The following is a 21,146-nucleotide window of genomic DNA, read 5'->3' on the forward strand; positions in this document are numbered from 1 at the left end:
GTTTTCTTTTCTTTCTGTGTAATTTTGGGTGATTTCTATTGCTTTGTGTTCAGGTTTACTGATCTTTTCTTTTGTAGGGTCTAATCTGTTAATCCCATCCAGTGTATTTTTCATTACAGATATTTTATTTTATTGATTGATTCTGAGAGAGAAAGAAAGAGAGAGTATGGGGAAGGGTAGAGAGAGAGGAGAAAGAGAATCCCAGTCAGGCTCTGCACTGTACTGTTAGCACAGAGCCCATCACGGGGCTTGAACCCACAAACCATGAGATCATGACCTGAGCCAAAATCAAGAGTTGGATGCTTAACCCACTGAGCCAGCCACCCAGGTGCCCATATTTTCTTTATTTTTTAAATTTTTTAAAAGTGTTTTTTATTTAATTTTTTTTTTTTAATTTATTCTTGAGAGACAGAGAGAGACAGCACGAGCAGGGGAGGGTCAAAGAGAGAGGGAGACACAGAATCTGAAGCAGGCTCCAGGCTCTGAGCTAGCTGTCCGCACAGAGCCCAATGCAGGCCTCGAACCCACGAACCGTGAGATCATGACCTGAGCCAAAGCTGGACGCTTAACCGGCTGAGCCATCCAGGCGCCCCTGTTCTTTGGTTTTTGTTTTATTTATTTTTGAGAGAGAAAGAGAGTGAGTGAGTGTGGGGGAGGGGCAGAGAGGGAGGGAGACTTAAAATCCGAAGCAGGCTCCAGGCTCTGAGCTAGGACTAGAAGATTATTTTTTTTAGTGAAAATACTAATAAGTAATAAAAGCATGTGCACTGCGCTGTCACAGTAGCAAACTATTCCAACCATAGATAGTGACCCATTATTAGTGGTGTTTGCATACATGGCCAGTTTTTTCATTATACTGATAATTTATTAAGACAAATACATTCATAAGACCATACTTTCAGTCTTTTATTTTTTTTCCTTTTAACACTATAATGTCAAGTGTGCTATTGTTAGACAAATATTTATTACTGGTACTATGCCGGATTGATTTTTTAAGTCCTAAAACAGATGTCACACCTATGTTTAAAATCCATCAACCACTTCCTTCTGCTACTAGAATAAAATCCAAATTCCTGCCCATGGCCTCAAGGCCTATTCGGCCTGCCATCCACTAGTCTCGGCCTCGCTCACACCCTCACAGCCCCGCTGACTGCCCCTGCTGATCTCACAGTACTTTCCTCCCCTCATGAATCTGCTGCCCTCCTTCCTGAAAACCTCATCATTCGGGTCAAACAACACCTCCCAACAGAGAACACACCAGCCTTGCCAAGTCTGTTTAATCTGAGTTTTTCCTACACAGCGTTTTCCAGAAAATATAACCACCTCGTGGATATATACTTGTCTCTGTGTCTATTTTCTGCCTCTCTGTACTAGAACCTAGGTTCTCGGAGGCCTACTCAGGGCTTTCACCTGTCCTGCTCACTTTGGAATCCCCAGTGCCCAGCACAGTGTCCCATATCACATCGGAGACAATAAATAGTATTTGTTAAAGGGAGAGAAAAAAATGAACTCACCGGCCATTGTTCCTGGCCTCAGACCTTCCTGAAGTTATCACTTACAAATTTCTTCCCTGAGCTAATTTACCCAAACCCTGCAAGGCCAACATTGGAAGAGGCAGGCAGTAGGGAGAAATGGTGATCAGCCTATATTCTGGATCTGAAATGTCAGGTTCCGATCCCACCCATTTATTGGCTGAGTGACCTCGGGCAAGTTGCATAACATCTCTGAGCCCATTTTATCATCTGTAAAAGAGGATACTTACTTCGTACGGTGGGGGTGAGGATTAGAGGAGTTTAACATGGATAAAATGCTTGCAAAAATGTTAAAAGTACAATGAGCACCACGTACACTTTAGCTGTTTACCTGTTGCTGTATTCTGTCCCTGTTGCTTAGGTGGCCTTGTACCTTTCTTCCCCAATCACACTGCAATCCCCTAGAGGCCAAGACTCCTGGATTCCCACAGTGAAGGACAAAGGTGCCACAGGATGGGGAAGGGGGTGCGGAGCTATGGTGTGGCTCCCGAGGTAGGTTTGCTCACATGGTATGAGACTCTGAGTAAGCCATTTAACGTTTCTCCAGTTCCCTCATCCAGAAAAAGAGATCCTATCTACCCTACAAGAGGGGTGTGAAGATTAAATAAAGTCATCTTTGTGAAATATACTCATGCTGACGCTGGAGGTAATGGTGAATTTTAGGGGAAATAGTAAATGGTACTAGGTACATCTGCCTCAAGTTTGAAGCTGGCTGCCTTCTGGTATGGGTATTACACATAGGATGTGGATGATTCACACAAATGAATGCCTCTGAAAATATGTTTTGTATGATGGTACTGGATATTTCCTAGGATGGTCTCTGACAAACTCGTGGTGGTTTTTAGATGCTTTCCTTAGCTATTAGTCAAGCAGGAAAAATACCACTCATTACAGCCAGCTACATGAAATAAGATATTCTTGTGTCTAAAATTCTCTCAGTTGGTGATAGGATAATTCCTGACAAGCCCATCAGGTGACACAAACATTTTTAAACACAATGGAAATGGAGATTAAACTAGTATTTGAATATTTGCTTGCTGAAAGTGCTTTACAAGTATGTTACTAAATTATAATAGTTCCATCAGGCTGAAATTATTATCTTCATTTTAAGCTAAACACTGAGACTTAGAGAAGTTGGTTTACCTTTCTAAGGTCCCCAAACTGGTAAAGGGCAGAAGAAGACTTAAATGCATGTATGCCAGACTTCAAAGCCTGTACCGTGCTTACAGAACTGTGTTTTATCTGCAAAATTTCCTCACTATCTTGTATTAGCTCCATTGCTAAGGCTTGATGAACAGAGGTGAACAAGAGACCTATACATGCAAATTCAAGCCAGAGTAACTAAGAGAAAAAGACTGTAGTTCCTACCATAATTGCCATTAAAAAAAGAAATGGTGTATTTCAAAGAAAGGAACTTGAACATTCTTTAGCTTTCACAAAGTTTCAAGATGAGAAGAAATCTAAGACAAGACAATAGATGTTATTATATCAAGAAGAATGAAGAATAAGGCCAGACAAGGCACTAAAAATGAGCTAAGGCAAGCTGTTTATGGCCCAGAAGGGACTAGAACCAGGCTTTCCTGACCTCCAAAAGAGTTTTCAATAGTTCCTCCTGTACAGAACTCCACCGATACCTTCCACAGCTAGCACGAAGATTCCAAACCACCTCTCTGGGCATGCCAACCCTCAGCTTCCTCCAAAGAATCTACATATACAGGAAAAGGCACATTTGAAGCACAGAATCATCCCTTCATTTTCCCAGTACATTATCATGGGAACAGAAGCAGAGAGGCAGGGGCTGAGGAGATGGGACAGGTAGATATATTTTCTAAACCCATCAATAAAACCCTCTGACGTTCCAGCCAGTTGGTTCCAGTTGGAATGAATGATGAAAATCTCAAACTATAAAATGATTAGCTTTCTGCTCTGCTGACAATGGCAAAAAGAGGAAATGAGTTAAAAGTTGGATTGGCATATCTCCACGCAGCCCCTACAAGCCAGTTAATTATCCTCCATTAACACTGAGCTGTCAGAATCTGCAGCAGCTGTTAACTCTCTTGACCTTCCTCAGTCTGCACCTTGTTACCCTACAATGTTTCATGTTTATAAAGATAGGAGACTCCAACTGTTCCGGCCTGACAGAACTTAATTTACATTTGGCCTTCATTAAGATGAGAGTCAGAATCATTGAGACCAAATGGAAAAGCCAGACTGCTGGGGGTTATGAAAAATTCAAATGGCATTTTTCCTTTTATCTGACAATTCTTATTAAGGAGACATGCGTCAACCTGAAACACACAAACCTTAAATGTAAAGGACATGATTAAAATTCCACATTGCAGAACCAAAACCAGAGTAACTTTGCCCAAGAGCTGTGGTGGTCCTAGTATATCACTTGTGTCTTCTGGGAAGTCTGAACTCCGGATTCTGTCCAACTCTCTTTGACATCTGATTCCAGGCTAAGGACACGGAGCCCAAGAATGACAGTGGTACTGAGGTGAGCGGTCAACTCTGACTCTGCCATCGAGCTCTCCTCTCATAGCCAATCAGGCCCATGTCCTGCTGAAATGAGCTCCTAAAAATTGTAGAACCCATCTCCTTTCCACCCCACAGTGCCTACTTGACACCTCATGCCTTTTCACCTGGAGAAATCCAACCTCCCCCTTGCGGAGCCACTCAAATTATTCAAAAACCATTTACTAACTACCTACTATATGCCTGACACTTAACTAAGGGTAGAGAAACAGCCAGGAACAAAACATACAGGCTCTCCATACCCCCAACGGATTACATGGTTGGAAGACCTAACCAAGCAACATGCAAATCATCATACAAAATGACACATCATGACAATTTATGAAAGATACAGTGAAGTAAGAGTACTGTGACAGAAGACCTCTGATTTATTTGAGGGTCAGGGAAGGCTTTTTTGAAGACATGACAATAAAGCTAAGACCTAAATGATGAGTTAGGATCAGTGTTGAGCAGAGGAAAGAATATTCAGGGGCAGAAAGCACAGCATCACAACATCATCTAGATCAGGGGTCAGCAAACGTTTCTCTAATGGTCCACACAGTAAGTATTTTCCGGCTTGCAGGCACACAGCCTCTGTCTCAAACACTCAGCTCTGTCACTGATGCAAGAGCGGCCACAGACGATACATAAATGAGGGTGGCTGTGTTTCAATAAAACTTTAGGGCCATGAACATTTGAATTTTACATAATCTTCACAAGTCACAAAGTATTATTCCTCTCTCAATTCTTTTTCAACCATTTGAAGTCAAACCCATTCTTTGCTCCCAAAACACCCAAAATAGGCAGCAGGCCACATTGGGCCCATGGCCCGAGTCTGCCAACCTCTAGTGAAGATTCCGAGGTGGCAAGGAGCAGAGTGTGTCGGAGACGCCCTGACTGCATCCCTGGGGACAGAGTGAGCAAGGTGAGGGAGAGATATATCTAAGCAGAGAGCGCGAGGTGAAAATGACATCACATACCATCTTCTGGGCCATGTTACAAATCTGGGGACTTATCCTAAAAGCAAAGCAAAGCCAAGAAAGCACTATAATCAGGAAAGTATGAAGACTAGTCCTTACACACACACACACACACACACACACACACACACACACACACACACACTCACGCCTTCACCCCTCATCCAGTCTCTTCATCCCTCCCAAAGAGATCTCAGACATATTCCCTCCCCTTTGCTAAGACCCATAGACCACCAAATAAGCTCGAAACACACCGAGCCCAGGCTACCTACCTGTTCTCATTTCCTACTACACTCAGGGAAGCATCCCAGGCTCTTGTCCTGGGACCTACATGCCTTACCAAAAACAAACTACAATCTTTCTCTAGATGTCCTTCCTGTCTTCTCCAATAGGCTAAACGTCCACTCATATCTTCAGACTCATCTTCAAGAACTCCTCCCGGAAGCAAATTGTTTTCCCTGAAAGCACTTTGTATATTCCTTTACCCAGGTGCTGAGCCCAGCTTCTCAGAGCTCTGATTTCTTGCCCCTTCCTTGGCTTCCCCACCACTGCCCTGGTGGACTCTGTGCCCCTCAAGGGTCAGCCCCCATTCTCTTTGTGCTTATGTCCTCAGTGCCTGTGACATTGCTGGTTCACAGCAGAACCTTGGTTAATATGTGGCAAATTAAAGAGTGAATAAAGACTAAACATACGACAGCCCAGTGAGCTTAGCACAGAGTCTTACGTTCTGACTCTGACTCCGTGAAAGCAATCTAACCTCTCTGTGCCCCGTTCAAAAGAACACACTGTCTCCTGATTCTCCATAAATGGTGTTCTTCGGGATACAAGGGCAGAGCTTCTAGAACTAGAAGTGGTTTTATAAGCCTGTGGGCCAGCAATGCTTTATGGAGGGTTTCGGTGCCGCACGACAGGATGGGGCGAGCTGAGATCTGGACTCGGGTTTACATTCTGGCTCTACCACCTGTTTAGGAAAATCGCATAGCTCTCTCTGTCAGCCTCAGTTTCCCATGCTGTCCATCAAGCAGAGCTTGTTAAGAATGAATCAATCAAGGTCTCCAGAACACAAAGCAGAGGGTGGGGCAGCGCAAAGTAGTTCTATCTTCCAATTTGTATTTCAGGAAAAATTTACATCAGGTTTTCAAACTGGTCCAGACCAACCCTCTCACTTACTGGAACAGAAAAAGTGAGGCCTGGGGCACCTGGGTGGCTCAGTCAATTGAGCATCCGACTTTGGCTCAGGTCATGACCTTACGGTTGGTGAGTTTGAGCCCTAGGTCGGGCTCTCTCGCTGTCAGTGTGGAGCCTGCTTCCAATCCTGTGTCCCCACTCTCTCTGTCCCTCCCCAGCTCACTCTCTCTCAAAAATAAACTTAAAAAAAGAAATTTGAGGCCTGGGATGAGAACTGACTTGCTCAAAGTCACACAAGGTAATGGTCAGTGGAGTCGTAAACCCCTGGCTTCTACAACGCTCTGTGTTTTCAAACTCGTAGTAAATACAGAAGCCATTTTTGCAAATTAAAGCTTATAAAACAGCTCCATATACTAAACAGGTAACAACCCAAACTCACTTTGATTAACGATCCACTCTTTGCCTCTCTCTCCTGCCCACGGCAGCAGGGCAAGGACACCTTCTCAGCACCCTCACACTCCCCTCAAACCCCATTTACATTCTGAGTCATCAGGGCTTCGGCCCACCTGAAACCCCAGAGGTGGTATATGAGTCACACCAGGTCTTACTCATTAGATGGACTCTCTCCTCACCAGACCACCTAGGGATTTTCAAGTCCAAGGTTCCCAGAGGACTTGAACTTTCTCGCACATCCGTCTCTACCGGGAACCATTAAGCTGACATCACCATGCTCCACACTTCATAAATGATCTGCGCATCTGGAAACAAGAACCACCTGCAAGTGCTCTATCCAGAGATCACCGTACCACTCAAGGACATGGAAACTCAAGTTCAGGTGATGTGAGAAAGGAACACCCTAACGTGCCACCAAGGCCAGACTGATCCTCAGATAAAAGGGCACAGGGAAAGAAGATTCTGATCAGAAGGTCTGGACTTCAATCCCAGCTCTGCCCCTTTCTATCTGGAATGGGAAGCAGCAGCCTCTCCGAACTCAGGGAGAATACCAGATATTACGAGAACTGATTTTGGGGTCAGGTTCCATCTCTGGCTCTGCTACACACTTATGTCACTTTGAGGGAGCTGGGTCATATCTATTAGCTTTAGTTTTCTTGTTTACAGACAACCCTCATCCCCTCCCCCATCCAAAAAAGAGACAACCTCTACCTTCACAAGGTTGCTGCTAGGATTCAAAGAGATAAGCTGTGCCAAATACTTATCACAGTTGCCTACGTAAGGTTAGCATCTATGAACAGGACTGATTTCAGTGCAATCTAATCAATAAATTGGGATTAACTTTCCTCAGAGAGCTACTGGGACAAATCAAATGTAACAGGCTTCAGCATGGTTCCTGGTACAGACAGACCACAATAAATGGAATCCTCAGCTCTAATTAGGAGCCTTGCTTGACCCTATGCGCTCACCTCTTTCAGCCACAGAAGCTTTGGGGCCTGCATTTCCACGGACATCACGCCCCCAACACACTGCAGGACACCGTGCTTGGTTTCATTGATCCTGTGGACCTGACTGACGGCCCGGTGGTCCAGCCACATGATGATGTTTCGGTGGGACTCCCCTAGCAGAAACAAGGGAGAGGAGGGCACAGGCACATGCTTAGCCTTGTCATTCAAGGAGACACTTCCAGAATCCCAAGGGCACAAATGTGCACAACTACTACAATTTCCCACATCAACAGCAGTAACACGAATTAGTACACTCCACCCACATCTTGGATGTCCCTTTTGGTGAGGTATCCTTTACAGTGTAGCCCCCCAGAGTTAAATGACTACACTATCCGTCAAGATCCACAAAGTGATTAGATTTGCACTGATTCTCTCCCAGCTTCTTCCCCTCCTTTCTTACTCCTATCCCTTCTGTTCCAGAAAAACTTGCCTGGGTATAATTCAGGAAAAGAGCTATGAAGTAAGCCTAAAACAATACTTTGGCTTTTTAGCATCTGTCTCCATTAAATATAGACAAACGCTTCAACAGAATATAGTGTATCCAGTATGACACACAGACCACATCCATACAATCCACACAATGGCTTTTTTTCTGCTTATATTCCCACTTCTCCTAGTCACTTTAATTAAAATTAATTAACTTAGGTGTTTATTTCCCCTCAGTTGTTTTGGCAGGGTGGGAAACACTGGAATTTTTTTCACGTTGGGGACTAGGCAGACCTAATGGGGAGTGCTCACTATCTCAGTTACAGGGGCAGATACAATGAAAAAGTCGATAAAGTTTTCTTAGCCTAAGTATCATTATCTAGAAAACAAGGATGACCACAGTTAATAGCATATAAGAACTAACTGAGATTGTCACTCAATGAACAAAATAACACACATGAAGGCAAGTACCTATCACATAGTAGGCTCTCAAGAGGAAAAAGAACTAAGCAACTATTTAAAACCGGCGAGAAAAGCAGCACAGGCATGCCCCTCACATCTGACCTCTCCCACCGTGCAGCGCAGACGAGAAGGAACTGCCCTGTTCCCCCTTCCATGGCCTCTATTAATTCATCAGGTACTCATGGGCAAGCCAATAGTCTTTTTACAGCCTTCTGCTTCCTCAGATGGTAAGATGCAGAGATCAGCAATGAATAAACAGGGAGATAATAAAAGAGAAAGATAAAAGGGGACCCAACAGTAATGGAAGCAGACATTTCACACATTCTTTAATGGTAGAACTGCAGCAGTATCTTTGCTAATAATATCTTTGCTAACGGTAAACATTTATAACACTCTGTATGTTCGTGTCCCCCCAAAGCTGGGTGCTAAACATTTTATACACATGGTCTCATTTAATCCTCAAAACAACTCTCTGATCCAGGTCATTTTCCAAGACATGCTGACTGAGATTTAACACCTGCCTGCTATCTCACAGCTTGGAAAAGCATATAGCATGCTTTGAAGCCGATCTGGGCAGGGAATGGATAAATAAATTCTTAAATCAAGTTCAAACTCAAGCTACATATCTCAACACGAATAACGATACCAGCTGGGGAATCTTTACGCCCCACATATACTGCTTGTTGCTGGGGGCACACATGTATGCGGAGAAAACAGAGAAACAATGTGTTGGGGACACCAACAGCAGCATGGTCACCTGCCCTGCAGAGGGGAAGGCATGTGCAGACTTCCTTTAAAACAAAAGGGCTGTGGCAGGGGCGCCTGGGTGGCTCTGTTGCTGAGTGTACGACTTCAGCTCAGGTCATGAGGCCAAGGTTCATGGGTTCAAGCCCCATGTCAGGCTGTGTACTGACTGCTTGGAGCCTGAAGCCTGCTTCAGATTCTGGGTCTCCCTTTCTCTCTGCCCCTCCCCCCACCTTCTCCCTCTCTCTCTCTCTCTCTCAAAATAAAAAAAATCTCTATCTCTCTCTCTCCCTCTCAAAAAATGTCTATGGCCGATATGGCAAATTTTCATCTGTTTATCCTCAGAGGTGGGTACACAGAAGGATGTGAATTTTATTTTCCTTTGCCGTATCTCTGAAGAAAAACCTTCAAAACTGAAAGAAAAAAACACCAACCTAAGGAAAGATCTAAATCAGGTCATCATCACCATGATGAGGCCGGGGTTCCGTCTCTGCTTTGCCTGCCTGAAGAAGGTTCAGGTCTCACAAAAGTTCCTCAAATGACAGTAATACTTTGAAATTAAGAGAAAGTACATGAGACCTTCCAGAGACACATCTAAGATTTGTTTTTAAACAGGTGAGTGATTATACTATATGACATCACTACTTAAAGCTTCAGTTCTCAACCCTCGTGGCACGTTAGAACCACCTGGGACAGCTTTAAAACTATTGATGTCCAGGGAACATCTGGGTGGCTCAGCTGTTTAAGGATCTGACTCTTGGTTTTACTGTTTTTTTTTTTTTATGTTTTTTATTTTTGAGAGAGAGGGTAAGCAGGGGAGGGTCAGAGAGGGAAGGAGACACAGAATCTGAAGATAGGCTCTTGGCTCTGTGCTGAACCCACGAACCATGAGATCGTGACCTGAGCCAAATTCGGACGCTTAATGCACTGAGCCACCCAGGTGCCCCCGACTCTTCTTGGTTTTGGGTCAGGTCATGCATCATCGCATGGTTTCATGGGTTGAAGCCCCGTGTCGGGCTCTGTGCTGACAGCTCAGAGCCTGCAGCCTGCTTTGGATTCTGTGTCTCCCTCTCTCTCTGCCCCTTCCTCACTCATACAGTTTCTCTCAAAAATAAACTTAAAAAAAAATACTATATACACGCATCTGCTGCTAAACTTTCCACTGGAATGACAGACCCATCAGCAACAGCTGCCTCTATAGGAAGAGGCTCTTAAAACACAGAACACCACCCTGAAATTGTTAGAATCAATTAGGATACATACGATGATTATTAATTAGTAAGTTGCACTGTGGACAACAAAGAGGAAGTCCATCTTTTCAGCTCTTATAGAAAATCACAATGGGGGCAACTGAGTGGCTCAGTTAAGTTAACCTATTTCAGCTCAGGTTCATGGGATCGAGCCCGCATCAGGCTCCATGCTGACAGTGTGGCACCTGCTTGGGATTCTCTCTCCCTCTCTCCTCTGTCCCTACCCTGCTTGCTTGCTCGCTCTCTCTCTCAAAATGCATATTTTTAAAAATCACAAATAAATAATTCTACCAACAGCTCACTGAACCTTTCACTGAGCATCTACCACAGCACTGGTGCAGGGATACCCAGAACACGCCACAGTCCTGCCTGTCTGGAGCATGTGGTTGAATGGAAAAAAAAACCCAGCAGTGTATCCAGGGCACTGACAGCCAGAACACAAGTGGGGCGGGCAGCCCAGAGAGGGCCGTGCAGAGCTCAAGGCTGCACAGGGAGCTGCCGAAAGGCAGGAAAGCTCTCACGTCGTTCTGAAAACGGCTGCCCCCAGTTAGCCAGGTGAGGAGAGGGGAACGAGGAGCCCTACACAGCAGAGTCAGCACGTGAAACAAAGCACACACCTAACCAAGTGTCCTGTTTGCAGAGAACTTGGAGCAACTGCTAGGGCAGAACGTGGGTGACTCAGTTCACCCACAGGCAGATCATTCGTCCATGGGTTCATCCACTCAATATTCTGAACACCTCACAGGAGGTGTGCCAAGCATATTCATGGTAAATTACTATGAATTAGCAAAAACATTTAAATTTTAGGTTTCTATTGCAAAGCAGCATAAATGGCAACACCCTCCCCGACCCAGAATTTCCACCCTCATTTCTTGCTCCCAAGAGCTTCTGTGGCTGGGATGACCCAACTAGAGTTGTGCTCTGAGTCAGGAGGAGTTGCAGAGCAGGGAGCACAAAGCAGCAGTACCACAGTCCAACTGGGGGGCTGTCTGATCTTCAAAGGACAGAAAATCAGGGGTGCCTGAGTGGCTCAGTCAGTTAAGCATTCCACTTAAGCTCAGGTCACGGTCTCTCAGTTTGTGAGTTCTAGCCCCACGTCGGGCTCTGTGCTGACAGCTCAGAGCCTGGAGCCTGCCTTAGATTCTCTGTCTCCCTCTCTCTCTCTGCCCCTCCCCTGCTCATACTCTGTCTCTCTCTCTCTCTCTCTCTCTCTCTCAAAAATACATAAACATTAAAAAAAAAAAAAAGGGAAAAGAAGACCAAACGAGAAAAGGCTAAAATGAGAATATTTTACCATGTCCTAATGAGTACTGTTCTTAAACTATTGTACTTAATTTACTTGGGTTTGTTTGTTTGTTTGTTTATTACCATCTTTAGATTTCTGCCAGTCTTGCGGGTTTGGCTTTGAAGGTGATGGTTCACTTCCTGCCCCCACTGCCTGCTCCCCACAGTCACTCCCCACAACCAGTCAAGGCTCAGTCAGTGCCACGCAGGCAGAAGAAGCCTTTAAAACAACCTTTGGATCACCTTTAAAATTCAAATGTCATTTTCTACGACAGGATAATCTATTTCAGATAAAATCTAAGCTTAATAGAACCTGTTGAAAGGTAAGAAACTGGTAAGGGGTACCTGCAGCTGGATGCATTTGATGAACAGGTATGTTTTAACCTTTTTGGTGAAACAAAATTATTTCAACACTTATAATTAGGGTTGCAACCTCGCTACCCTTTTAATAGAAGGTCTGTTAACAGGAGGCAATTCCACCTACAGTAAGAAAAAAGATGGCACCCGGAGAGGGTACGGACGTAAGCAGGTTTAATAAGAAACTCTCCTTCCACTTCAAGTGCTCTTATTCCTAGTATTTCAGCTGTCCACTCAGCTGCACCCAGTGATTCTCCACATACCAGAACATGGAGGAAACTTTAAAAATGCTAATGCTCAGGGCGCCTGGGTAGCTCAGTCGGTTAAGCATCTGACTTCAGCATAGGTCATGATCTTGCAGTTTGTAGGTTCAGCCCTGCATCAGGCTCCGTGCTGACAGCACAGAGCCCAGAGCCTGCACCGGATTCCTTGTCTCCCTCTCTCTGCCCTCCCCTCCTCATGTTTGGTCTCTGTCTCTCAAAAATGAATGTTAAAAAAAATTTAATTAATTAATTAATTAATATGCTGATATCCTAGCCTTACCACAAGCCCAGTGAATACACATCTTGAGGGTAAGGCTCATGAATTGGGAATTTTAAAAGATCCAGGTTGATTCTAACATACAGCCTGAATTAAAAACTACGTATGTTCGCAGGTCAGAGTTTATGTGAAGCATCCTTGGAACCTAGGGTTAAATCCAAAGTCCCACCCAACAGCACCCCTGAGACTATCGCTTCATCGCTCCTTAAGCCAATCAAGAAAGCCAGCTCCATGTGGAGCTGCCCATATCTCATAGCTTGAGTTCTTGCTGCTGCTGAACTGCGGTCTGCTCATCCAACCCCATTCCTTTGGTCTGTGCTTTCTCACGTGGCCCGGATTGGGGCTGTCCCACAGTCCTGGGCCAGAACGATGCCAGGAGAGCTGGTGATAAGCCACTGAAATTGAGGAACGTTCATATTCGTCTTTGATCCCCCAACACTTAATAAGACAGGGCTTGGTATGTGGGAGATGTTAATAAAGGTGGCAAAAAGGAGGAAAGTATGTGTGTGTGTGTGTGTGTGTGTGTGTAAAGATGAACATCATTACAACTGTGCTCTAACAATTCGTCCACTTCCAACCTTTTTACAGCACATAGGGTCTATAAAAATCACTGTTCTCTGCACCAGGTCCATACAAGTGAGTGGGGCACATTCTCTTTTTAGGAATTTACAATCGGATGGAACAAATGTTTCTGAGCACTGAAGGTGTCAGGCTGTCAATCCTCAGAGCAAGGCTATGGTTCATTGTTCCAATTCTTGGAGAAAATGCAGAGGTCCAGTGACTCACTGGCTTAGTATCAGGTGAGCTATGATCTGGGGCCTTCCTGACTCCAATTCCAGAGTGTCCCAGTGTGCCCAGTGTCCACAGCCATCTGTTAAGAAAGGCATTGCTACAGCAGTGTCCACTGCTAAAGGTTCTTAGACAATCTTTTTTTTTTAATTTCTTAATGTTTATTATTTAATTTTGAGAAAGAGAGACAGTGTGTGAATGGGAGAGGGTTAGAGAAAGAGGGATACACGGAATCCAAAGCAGGCTCTGGGCTCCAAGTTGTCAGCACAGAACCTGATGTGGGGCTTGAACTCTCAGACTGTGAGATCATGACCTGAGCCAAAGTCAGGGAGTCAGATGCCCAACTGACTGAGCCACCCAGGTGCCCTGACACAATCTTGCCAAAACACATTTGTGATGGCTACCTTGGCAACAACCAACTGATGATGCTAGAACCATACTCCTTCGATGGAACATGCCATTTCCAGTTCTCCATGGCCTCCACCACTCCCAGATGCCTTCTGCTCATTAAAGATGAAGTGTCAGTCACAATTCATCTCCACATATGTGCTATTCGTTGTTCTCAAACCTGGCCCACTTTACTTATTTTCCTTACCTGCCTGACTTACTACAGACTTCCAGGTTTGCAACCTGAGTGCTAGCACTGCTGGCTAAACTTTCCCAAGAAGGACGGATCTTGACCCATGAAAAATTTCTGATGGCAGACCCAAGTGGCACATACATTTGAAACAGCTCACTACTGTACTCACAAGTCTCTATTAAGGCAGTATCATTAAGTGGGACTGTCTTTTGGTCTAAGAGAAAAAGAGAGGCAAATCTGTTTCATCTGTGTGATGCGTGGTCCTGTCTGCCCTTTCTCTTATTTCCCTTAAATGCACTTGGCTCACCTACTCAAATGAAGGCCCCACAGTAGCTTCAGACACAAAGCAACTGCAGGCATGGACACTCCATTCCCAGAAAACACACAGACCATTCGCCTGTTTCTAGGCTGCTCACTCAGAGCTCATGGTCCCATGTCCTTCCTGCAGTGAGCTTTCTACTGTGGCTCTTATGCATTCATGAACCAAGTCTCTCCCTAACCCAACCCCTGTGTCACCACTCCTACCAACTGTTCTCCAAGCACGTGACCTCCAGGACAGGATTCTGGCCTCCGTGCGCCTCCTCTGAACCTCACCCTTGGCAATAAGAGACACCTGACCTCATGTCCCACCTGGGGCCCAGCCAGTCTTTCCCAATACCAGGGAAAGAGAGGGGGACGCACCTACCTTCATGGTTGACTGGTAAAGGGCAGAACTGCTGGTCCAGGACCACCAGAGAACATGTAGCATCAAACCCAAGCCCACGGATTCGGTTCACATCGATCCCTTGTACAACTTTCTGTTTTGAAAACAAATAAACAGAAACATAAATTACAGGGCCGGCTTTTAAAAGACTGAAAAAATATTTACAACAAAATAAATAAAAGTGCGATATAATTAAAATAACAAAGGTCCTGTAAGTTAGTAAGACAAAGACAGTCAATCTAACTGGAAATCAAGCAAAGGACATGGCAGGTCACTTCGTAAAATAAAAAGAACTAGTCAAAGGGCACATAAAAAAGATTCCCCACTCCATTTAAAGAAATAAATTAATGCAAATAAAAACACACCAATCTTTGCTTTTCACATTGGCAAATATGTATAGGATTAACAGTATCCAGTAATGGCAATAATCTGTTACATTATTCTAACTAACACTATAATAATTTAGTGTAAATTTTGGAGAATAACTTCACAGTATTTATTAAAATTAAAAACATGCAGGGTGCCTGTGTGGCTCAGTAGGTTAAGCTTCTGACTTCAGCTCAGGTCATGATCCCACAATTCGTGGGTTTGAGTCCTGCGTCAGGCTCTCTGCTGACAGCTCGGAGCCTGGAGCCTGCTTCAGATTCGGTGTCTCCCTCTCTCTGCCCCTCCGCTGCTTACTCTCTCTCTCTCTCATTTTCTCTCTCAAAAATATATAAACATTAAAAAAAACGCATAACTTTTGACCCAGCCAACCCACTTCTAGGAACTTATCTTAATAAGTTATTAGCATAAGTGAAGTTATATGTGGATGAAAGTTAACTGTAGCAATGCTTAAGGATATATTTTAAATTGGGGCACCTGGGTGGCTCAGTCGGTTGAGCATCCGGCTTCAGCTCAGGTCATGATCTCACAGTTGGTGGGTTCAAACCCTGTGTCGGGCTCTGTACAAACTGTTAGCTCAGAGCCTGGAGCCTGCTTCAGATTCTGTTTCTCTTTCTCTCTCTGCTCCTCCCCTATTCACTCTCTGTCTCTCAAAAATAAATAAATGTAAAAAAATTAATAAATAATAAAAGAATATATTTAAAATTTGGAAAAACTGTTTTCTATTAAATTATGGTACATATGCAAGATGGAATCTTCTACATCCATTAAAAAGAGGTAGAGAAGTAACTTCAGAGTGTGGTACTTTAAAGGGGTTGGCAAATCCTCTTCGCAAAATAAAAGTATCAAGCTGGACAAAATCATCGAAAACAACTGTTTGGGGGCTATGGAACTTGAATAAAGCCACACTTATTTATTTATTCCTGAAAAATCAAAGCATTTCATTTTTGAGAAGGATTTATTCTTGAAAAATCAAAATTATATACTTAAAACATTCCCACAAATACAAAATAAAACAAAACGAGAAACTCTAGGACCAGATGGCTCCACTGGGAAGTTCTGTTAAACATTTAAGGAAGAAGCAATACCATTCCTACACAAACTTGTTCAAGATATAATGAAGGAGGGAATATTTTCCAACAAATTCTACATAGCCAGCGTTATTCTCATACTAAATAGCCATACAAAGACATCAAAAGAACAGAAAACCACAGACCAATATCTGCCATGAAAATAAATGTAAAAATCCTTAACAAAATATTGACTACAAAGCATGCATTATGAACTATGATCATGTGGAGATATCCCAAGACCAAATGGTAATTTAATATCCATAAATCAATTAATGTAGTACAAATATCACTAGAATAAAACACAAATGCCAAATGGTGATCTTAATAGAAGCAGAAAAAGAGAAAAACAAAACAGTTAATAAACCCAGAGACAAGTGAACTTCCACAACCAGATAAAGAGCATCTACAAAAACCTACAGCTAACATTTTACTTCAGGATAAAATGAAAAGATTCCCTCCTGTTATAAAACAAAGAAAAATGTCTCGTACCACTTCTATTCAACCTGTAACTGGTGGTTCTGGTCAATGCAATAAGGCAAGAAAGAAATTTAAAGCACACAGATTGGAAAGAAAGAAGTATCTTTTGTTGCAGAAAACCTGATCTCATATGCAGAAAATCCTAAGGGATCTACAAAAAAAAAAAAAAAAAAGCAACTAGAATAATAAGAAACTTTAGTAAGATCACAGGACATAAGGTTAATATATTAAAATTAATTGTATTTCTATATACTAGCAAATAACATATCAAAATTGAAAATAAGGAAATAATTCCATTCAGAATAGCATAAAAGAAAACACTCAGGAAAGAATTCATCAAAAGTTCAAAATCTATTCCCTGATAACTAAAAAACATTGCTACAAAAAAACCTACAAATTAAGGAAATATGCCATATTCATGAAATGGAAAATTCGACATTGTGAAAATGGTAATGTCCTCAAAATTAATCTATGATTCTACACAAGCTCAATAAAAATTTCAGGAGGTTTTGGTTGGGGGGTGCTTCTTGTTGTTGTTGTTGTTTACAAATTGACAAGCTGCTCTTAACATAGACATATATGTTAATATATGCTCTTTCTACATAGAAATATAAGGAATATAGAAGAGCCTAAGCAGTTTTTAAAGGAAAGAACAAGAGGCACCTGGGTGGCTCAGTCAGTTAAGCCTCTGACTTCGGCTCAGGTCATGCATGATCTCACAGTTCATGGGTTCAAGCCCTGTGTCAGGCTCTGTGCTGACAGCTCAGAGCCTGGAGCCTACTTCAGATTCTGTGTCTCCCTCTCTCTTTCTGCCTCTCCCACTCAGGCTCTCTCTCTCTCTCTCAAAAAAATCAATAAACATTAAAAAAAAACTTGTAAAAGAAAGAACAAAATTGGAGAGAACTTAAGCTACTTGACTTCAACCTACTATAAAACTATCATGACTAAATCAGTGTGGCATTGGCATAGGATAAATTTATAGACAAATAGAACAGAATAGAAATATAAGAAATAAGCCCAAACATTTATAGTCAATTGGTTTTTTAATAAAGGTACCAAGACAGTTCAATGGGGGAAAGGACAGTCTGTTTGACAATGGAACTAGAACAACTAAATGTCCACATGCAAGAAAAAAAACTTAAGCTTTTAGGGGTGCCTGGGTGGCTCGGTTGGTTAAGCGTCCAGCTTCGGCTCAGGTCATGATCTCACAGTTTGTGGTTTCAAACCCCATGTTGGGCTCTGTGCTAACAGCTAGCTCAGAGCCTGGAGCCTGCTTCAGATTCTGTGTTTCCCTCTTTCTCTGCACCTCCCCTGCTCACACTCCCTCTCTGTCTCTCAAAACTAAATTAAAAAAAAAAAAAACCTTAGGCTTCTAGACTTTCACCTCATATGCACACAAAAATTAATTCAAAATGTGTCATATCCCCAAATGTAAGAATGAAACCTATAAAGCTTGTAGAAGGAAATCTTTATAACAGGAGTTAGACAAATAATTTTTAAAAGCAAGACCCTAAAAGAAAAAAATGGATAAATTTGACTTCATTCAAATTTTTTAATTTTGCTCTTCAAATAAAAGCTTAAGAAAATGAAAAGATAAGCTACAGATAAGAGGAAATATTTGCAATACATCAGATAATAGACCTATAAATGGATTAAAGAACTCTTATAACTCACATAATGAGAACAACCCAATTACAAAATAGGCTAAAGATTTAATACACACATCACCAAAGAAGACAAACAAATACCCAACATCATCAGTCATTAGGAAAACATGAACTAAAATCACAATCGGAAAAGACTGACAATACCAAATGTTAGAAAATTCTAGAGAAAGTGGAAGGCTCATACGTCACCAGTGGAAATGTAAAATATAGGAAAGAAGCTTGGCAGTTTTTTAAACACAGCTTACCACACAACCTAGCAATTTTACTTCTTAGGTATCTACCTAGAAATATAAAAATGTATGTCAACATAAATGCTCATACACAGTCACAGCAGCATCATTCATACTACCCCCACATTGGAAACAAACCAAGTGTCCATCATAGTTTAATCAGATGATTAAACAGTGTGGCATATTCGTAAAATGGAATAGTACTCCGCAAGAAAAAGGCACAAACTACGATTAAGTACAACATGAATGAACCTTAAAAACATGCTACATGAAAGCAGTCAAACCAAAAAAATCCACATTGTAGGATTCCATTTATATGAAACTTCTAAAAAAGAACAGTTATAAGAAAGAAAGTAGATAAACAGCTATCTAAGAATGGAGCTAGGGATTGACTACAACCTCTGAAGTAGCAGAAGTGTCCTATAATGAGATTAAAGTGTTAACTGTACGAAGGTGCAAATTCAATAATATCACTGAAACACATATTTTAAATAGATGGACTTTATGGTATGTAAATTATATTTCATGCCATTAAGTATTTTTAAAAGGTTGAGCTAAAGATGAAATGGAAAGACATCCATGATATGTTCTAAATAGGGTCAAAAATATATCTAGATCTTCCTCCTCTTAGGATGTGGCTACATAAGATAAACTCATCATACGTTGAAAACAGTCTAAGTCAAAAATACATTTAATACGCCTGACTGATCAAACAACATAGCTTTGCCTAGCCTACCTTTAATGTTCTCAGAACACTTATATTAGCCTACAGTTGGGCACAAACATCTACCACAAAGCCTATTTTACCCTACAGTGTTGAACATCTCATGTAGTTTATTGAATACTGTACTGGAAATGAAAAAGAGAACAGTTGTATGGGTACTAAATGGTATAAATGGATTAGTTCTTCACCCTCATGATCACAGGGCCCACTGCACAGCATCGTGAGAGAGCATCATACCACGTACGGCTAGCCTAGGAAAAAGACCGAGACTCAAAATTCAAAGTATGGTATCCATGGAATGCCTACCACTTCAGTACTGCCATAATATCAAAAAATCGTAAGCCAGGGACCAATTTGTATGCAATAAACTGTTAAGAGTGATAGCCTCTGACAGCAGAAACTACAGTTAGAGGAGATAGAGGAGATTTTTTATGTTGTTATGTACTTTTTAAAGTTATTAAATAATAGATTATTTCTATTTTTTATTGTTTCTATGGCTTCCTTTTTTGAAAAGGTATGACTCACCATCATGGTTTCCTGTTATCTTGAAACATAACAAAAACCTTGTAAATCCCACAAAAGTCCATTCAAAAGTGTCCATTCCCATTGAAAGTACACAATTTTTCCCTTTCTCTGTTTTAGAATCCCAGACTTATAATTGAGGATGCTGGCAGAGAACATTTGCTAGTGAGTGACTATCTGTGACTGGTGGCAATACCCTTGCCCCACAGCAGGCACTGAATGCCCTGCATGCCTTCAGGACGCTGATCCATCTACACTTACAAGAGCCTGAGGACCAAACCCAATTCCCTGTCTTGCCACATGGCCACGTGGTGAGTCACAAAGTCCTGGTTTCAAACCCTAGCTCTACCACTCTGGCCATGTGACTGAGTGGGAGCCACACAATTCCAGCCATTCCAATCACTCTTGACTTGTTGGGTCAAGTCTCTATAGCACACATAAGCATGTGGCTTCTTCTGCCTGGAATGTATTTCCAACTCAACTTGGAAATCTCTTGGCAATGATTAAGATCAATGGTGTTTGGTGCAGACCACCTGAATTTGAAACCTGGCTCATCCACTTACTAGTGGATAGGACTTTGGGAAGCCAAAAACCAGTCTCCTTGATTGCATAAAGAAAGCCATCTTTTTTTTTTCTTTTTAATGTTTATTTAATTTTGAGAGAGAGAGAGAGAGAGAGAGAGAGAGAGCGAGAGAGCGAGAGAGCGAGCGAGCAAGCGAGCATGAGCAGGGGAGTGGCAGGGAGAAGGAGACACAGAATCTAAAGCAGACTCCAGGCTCTGTGCTGACAGCTCAGAGCCCGATGCAGGTCTTGAACTCAGGAACTGTGATATCATGACCTGAGCCGAGGTCGGATGCTTAACCTATTGAGCCACCCAGGCAACCCTACCTCCATCTCTTAATGGTGTTATGAGAATTCAGCAAAATAAGGTGTGAATGGCCTAACATCTAGCCTAACATCCAGCATTATGGTGTACAATAAATTGCAGCCATTATTAGAGTAATCAGCTGCCTCAAATCTTCTTTGAACTCATGGGCCATCAATAAACAAATCAATAAGTCAGCCCTAACTTCTAGCTACCATGAGGCCCTGCTGGCTTCTGTGCCCAGAGAGTGCATGCCTGACCTGGGCAGGCCCATCTCACACAGGACTGCAGTTAGTCAAAAGGAGAACTGGGTGAGAAAATGCAGAAGACTCCATAAAACTCAATATCACAGGGCAGCTTTGGAATAGAAATGAATATGAGATATGGTATCAAAAGAGCCACATTTGAGTTTCAATCCCACCACCTTTGGACCAGGAAAGCCTACACTAAATCAG

General features: G+C 42.5%; 1 protein-coding gene across 8 annotated transcripts in view; it reads right to left on the minus strand.

Annotated features, from left to right (window-relative positions):
* Positions 1–21,146, minus strand: part of FGGY (FGGY carbohydrate kinase domain containing) — a 418,690-nt gene that overhangs the window by 367,424 nt on the left and 30,120 nt on the right. For 7 of the 8 annotated variants that reach the window (XM_029948058.1, XM_029948056.1, XM_029948055.1 and 4 more), the window contains exons 3-4: positions 14,732–14,843; positions 7,576–7,727 (exon numbers count right to left, since the gene is read on the minus strand). In XM_029948058.1, coding sequence (XP_029803918.1) covers positions 7,576–7,727; positions 14,732–14,843 — 264 coding nt within the window. Of the gene's footprint in view, positions 1–7,575; positions 7,728–14,731; positions 14,844–21,146 lie in introns of those variants that run through there. The other variant, XM_029948059.1, reaches the window with a different exon arrangement.

The sequence above is a fragment of the Suricata suricatta genome, chromosome 8 (genome assembly GCF_006229205.1).
Source record: "Suricata suricatta isolate VVHF042 chromosome 8, meerkat_22Aug2017_6uvM2_HiC, whole genome shotgun sequence".
Taxonomy (NCBI): domain Eukaryota; kingdom Metazoa; phylum Chordata; class Mammalia; order Carnivora; family Herpestidae; genus Suricata; species Suricata suricatta.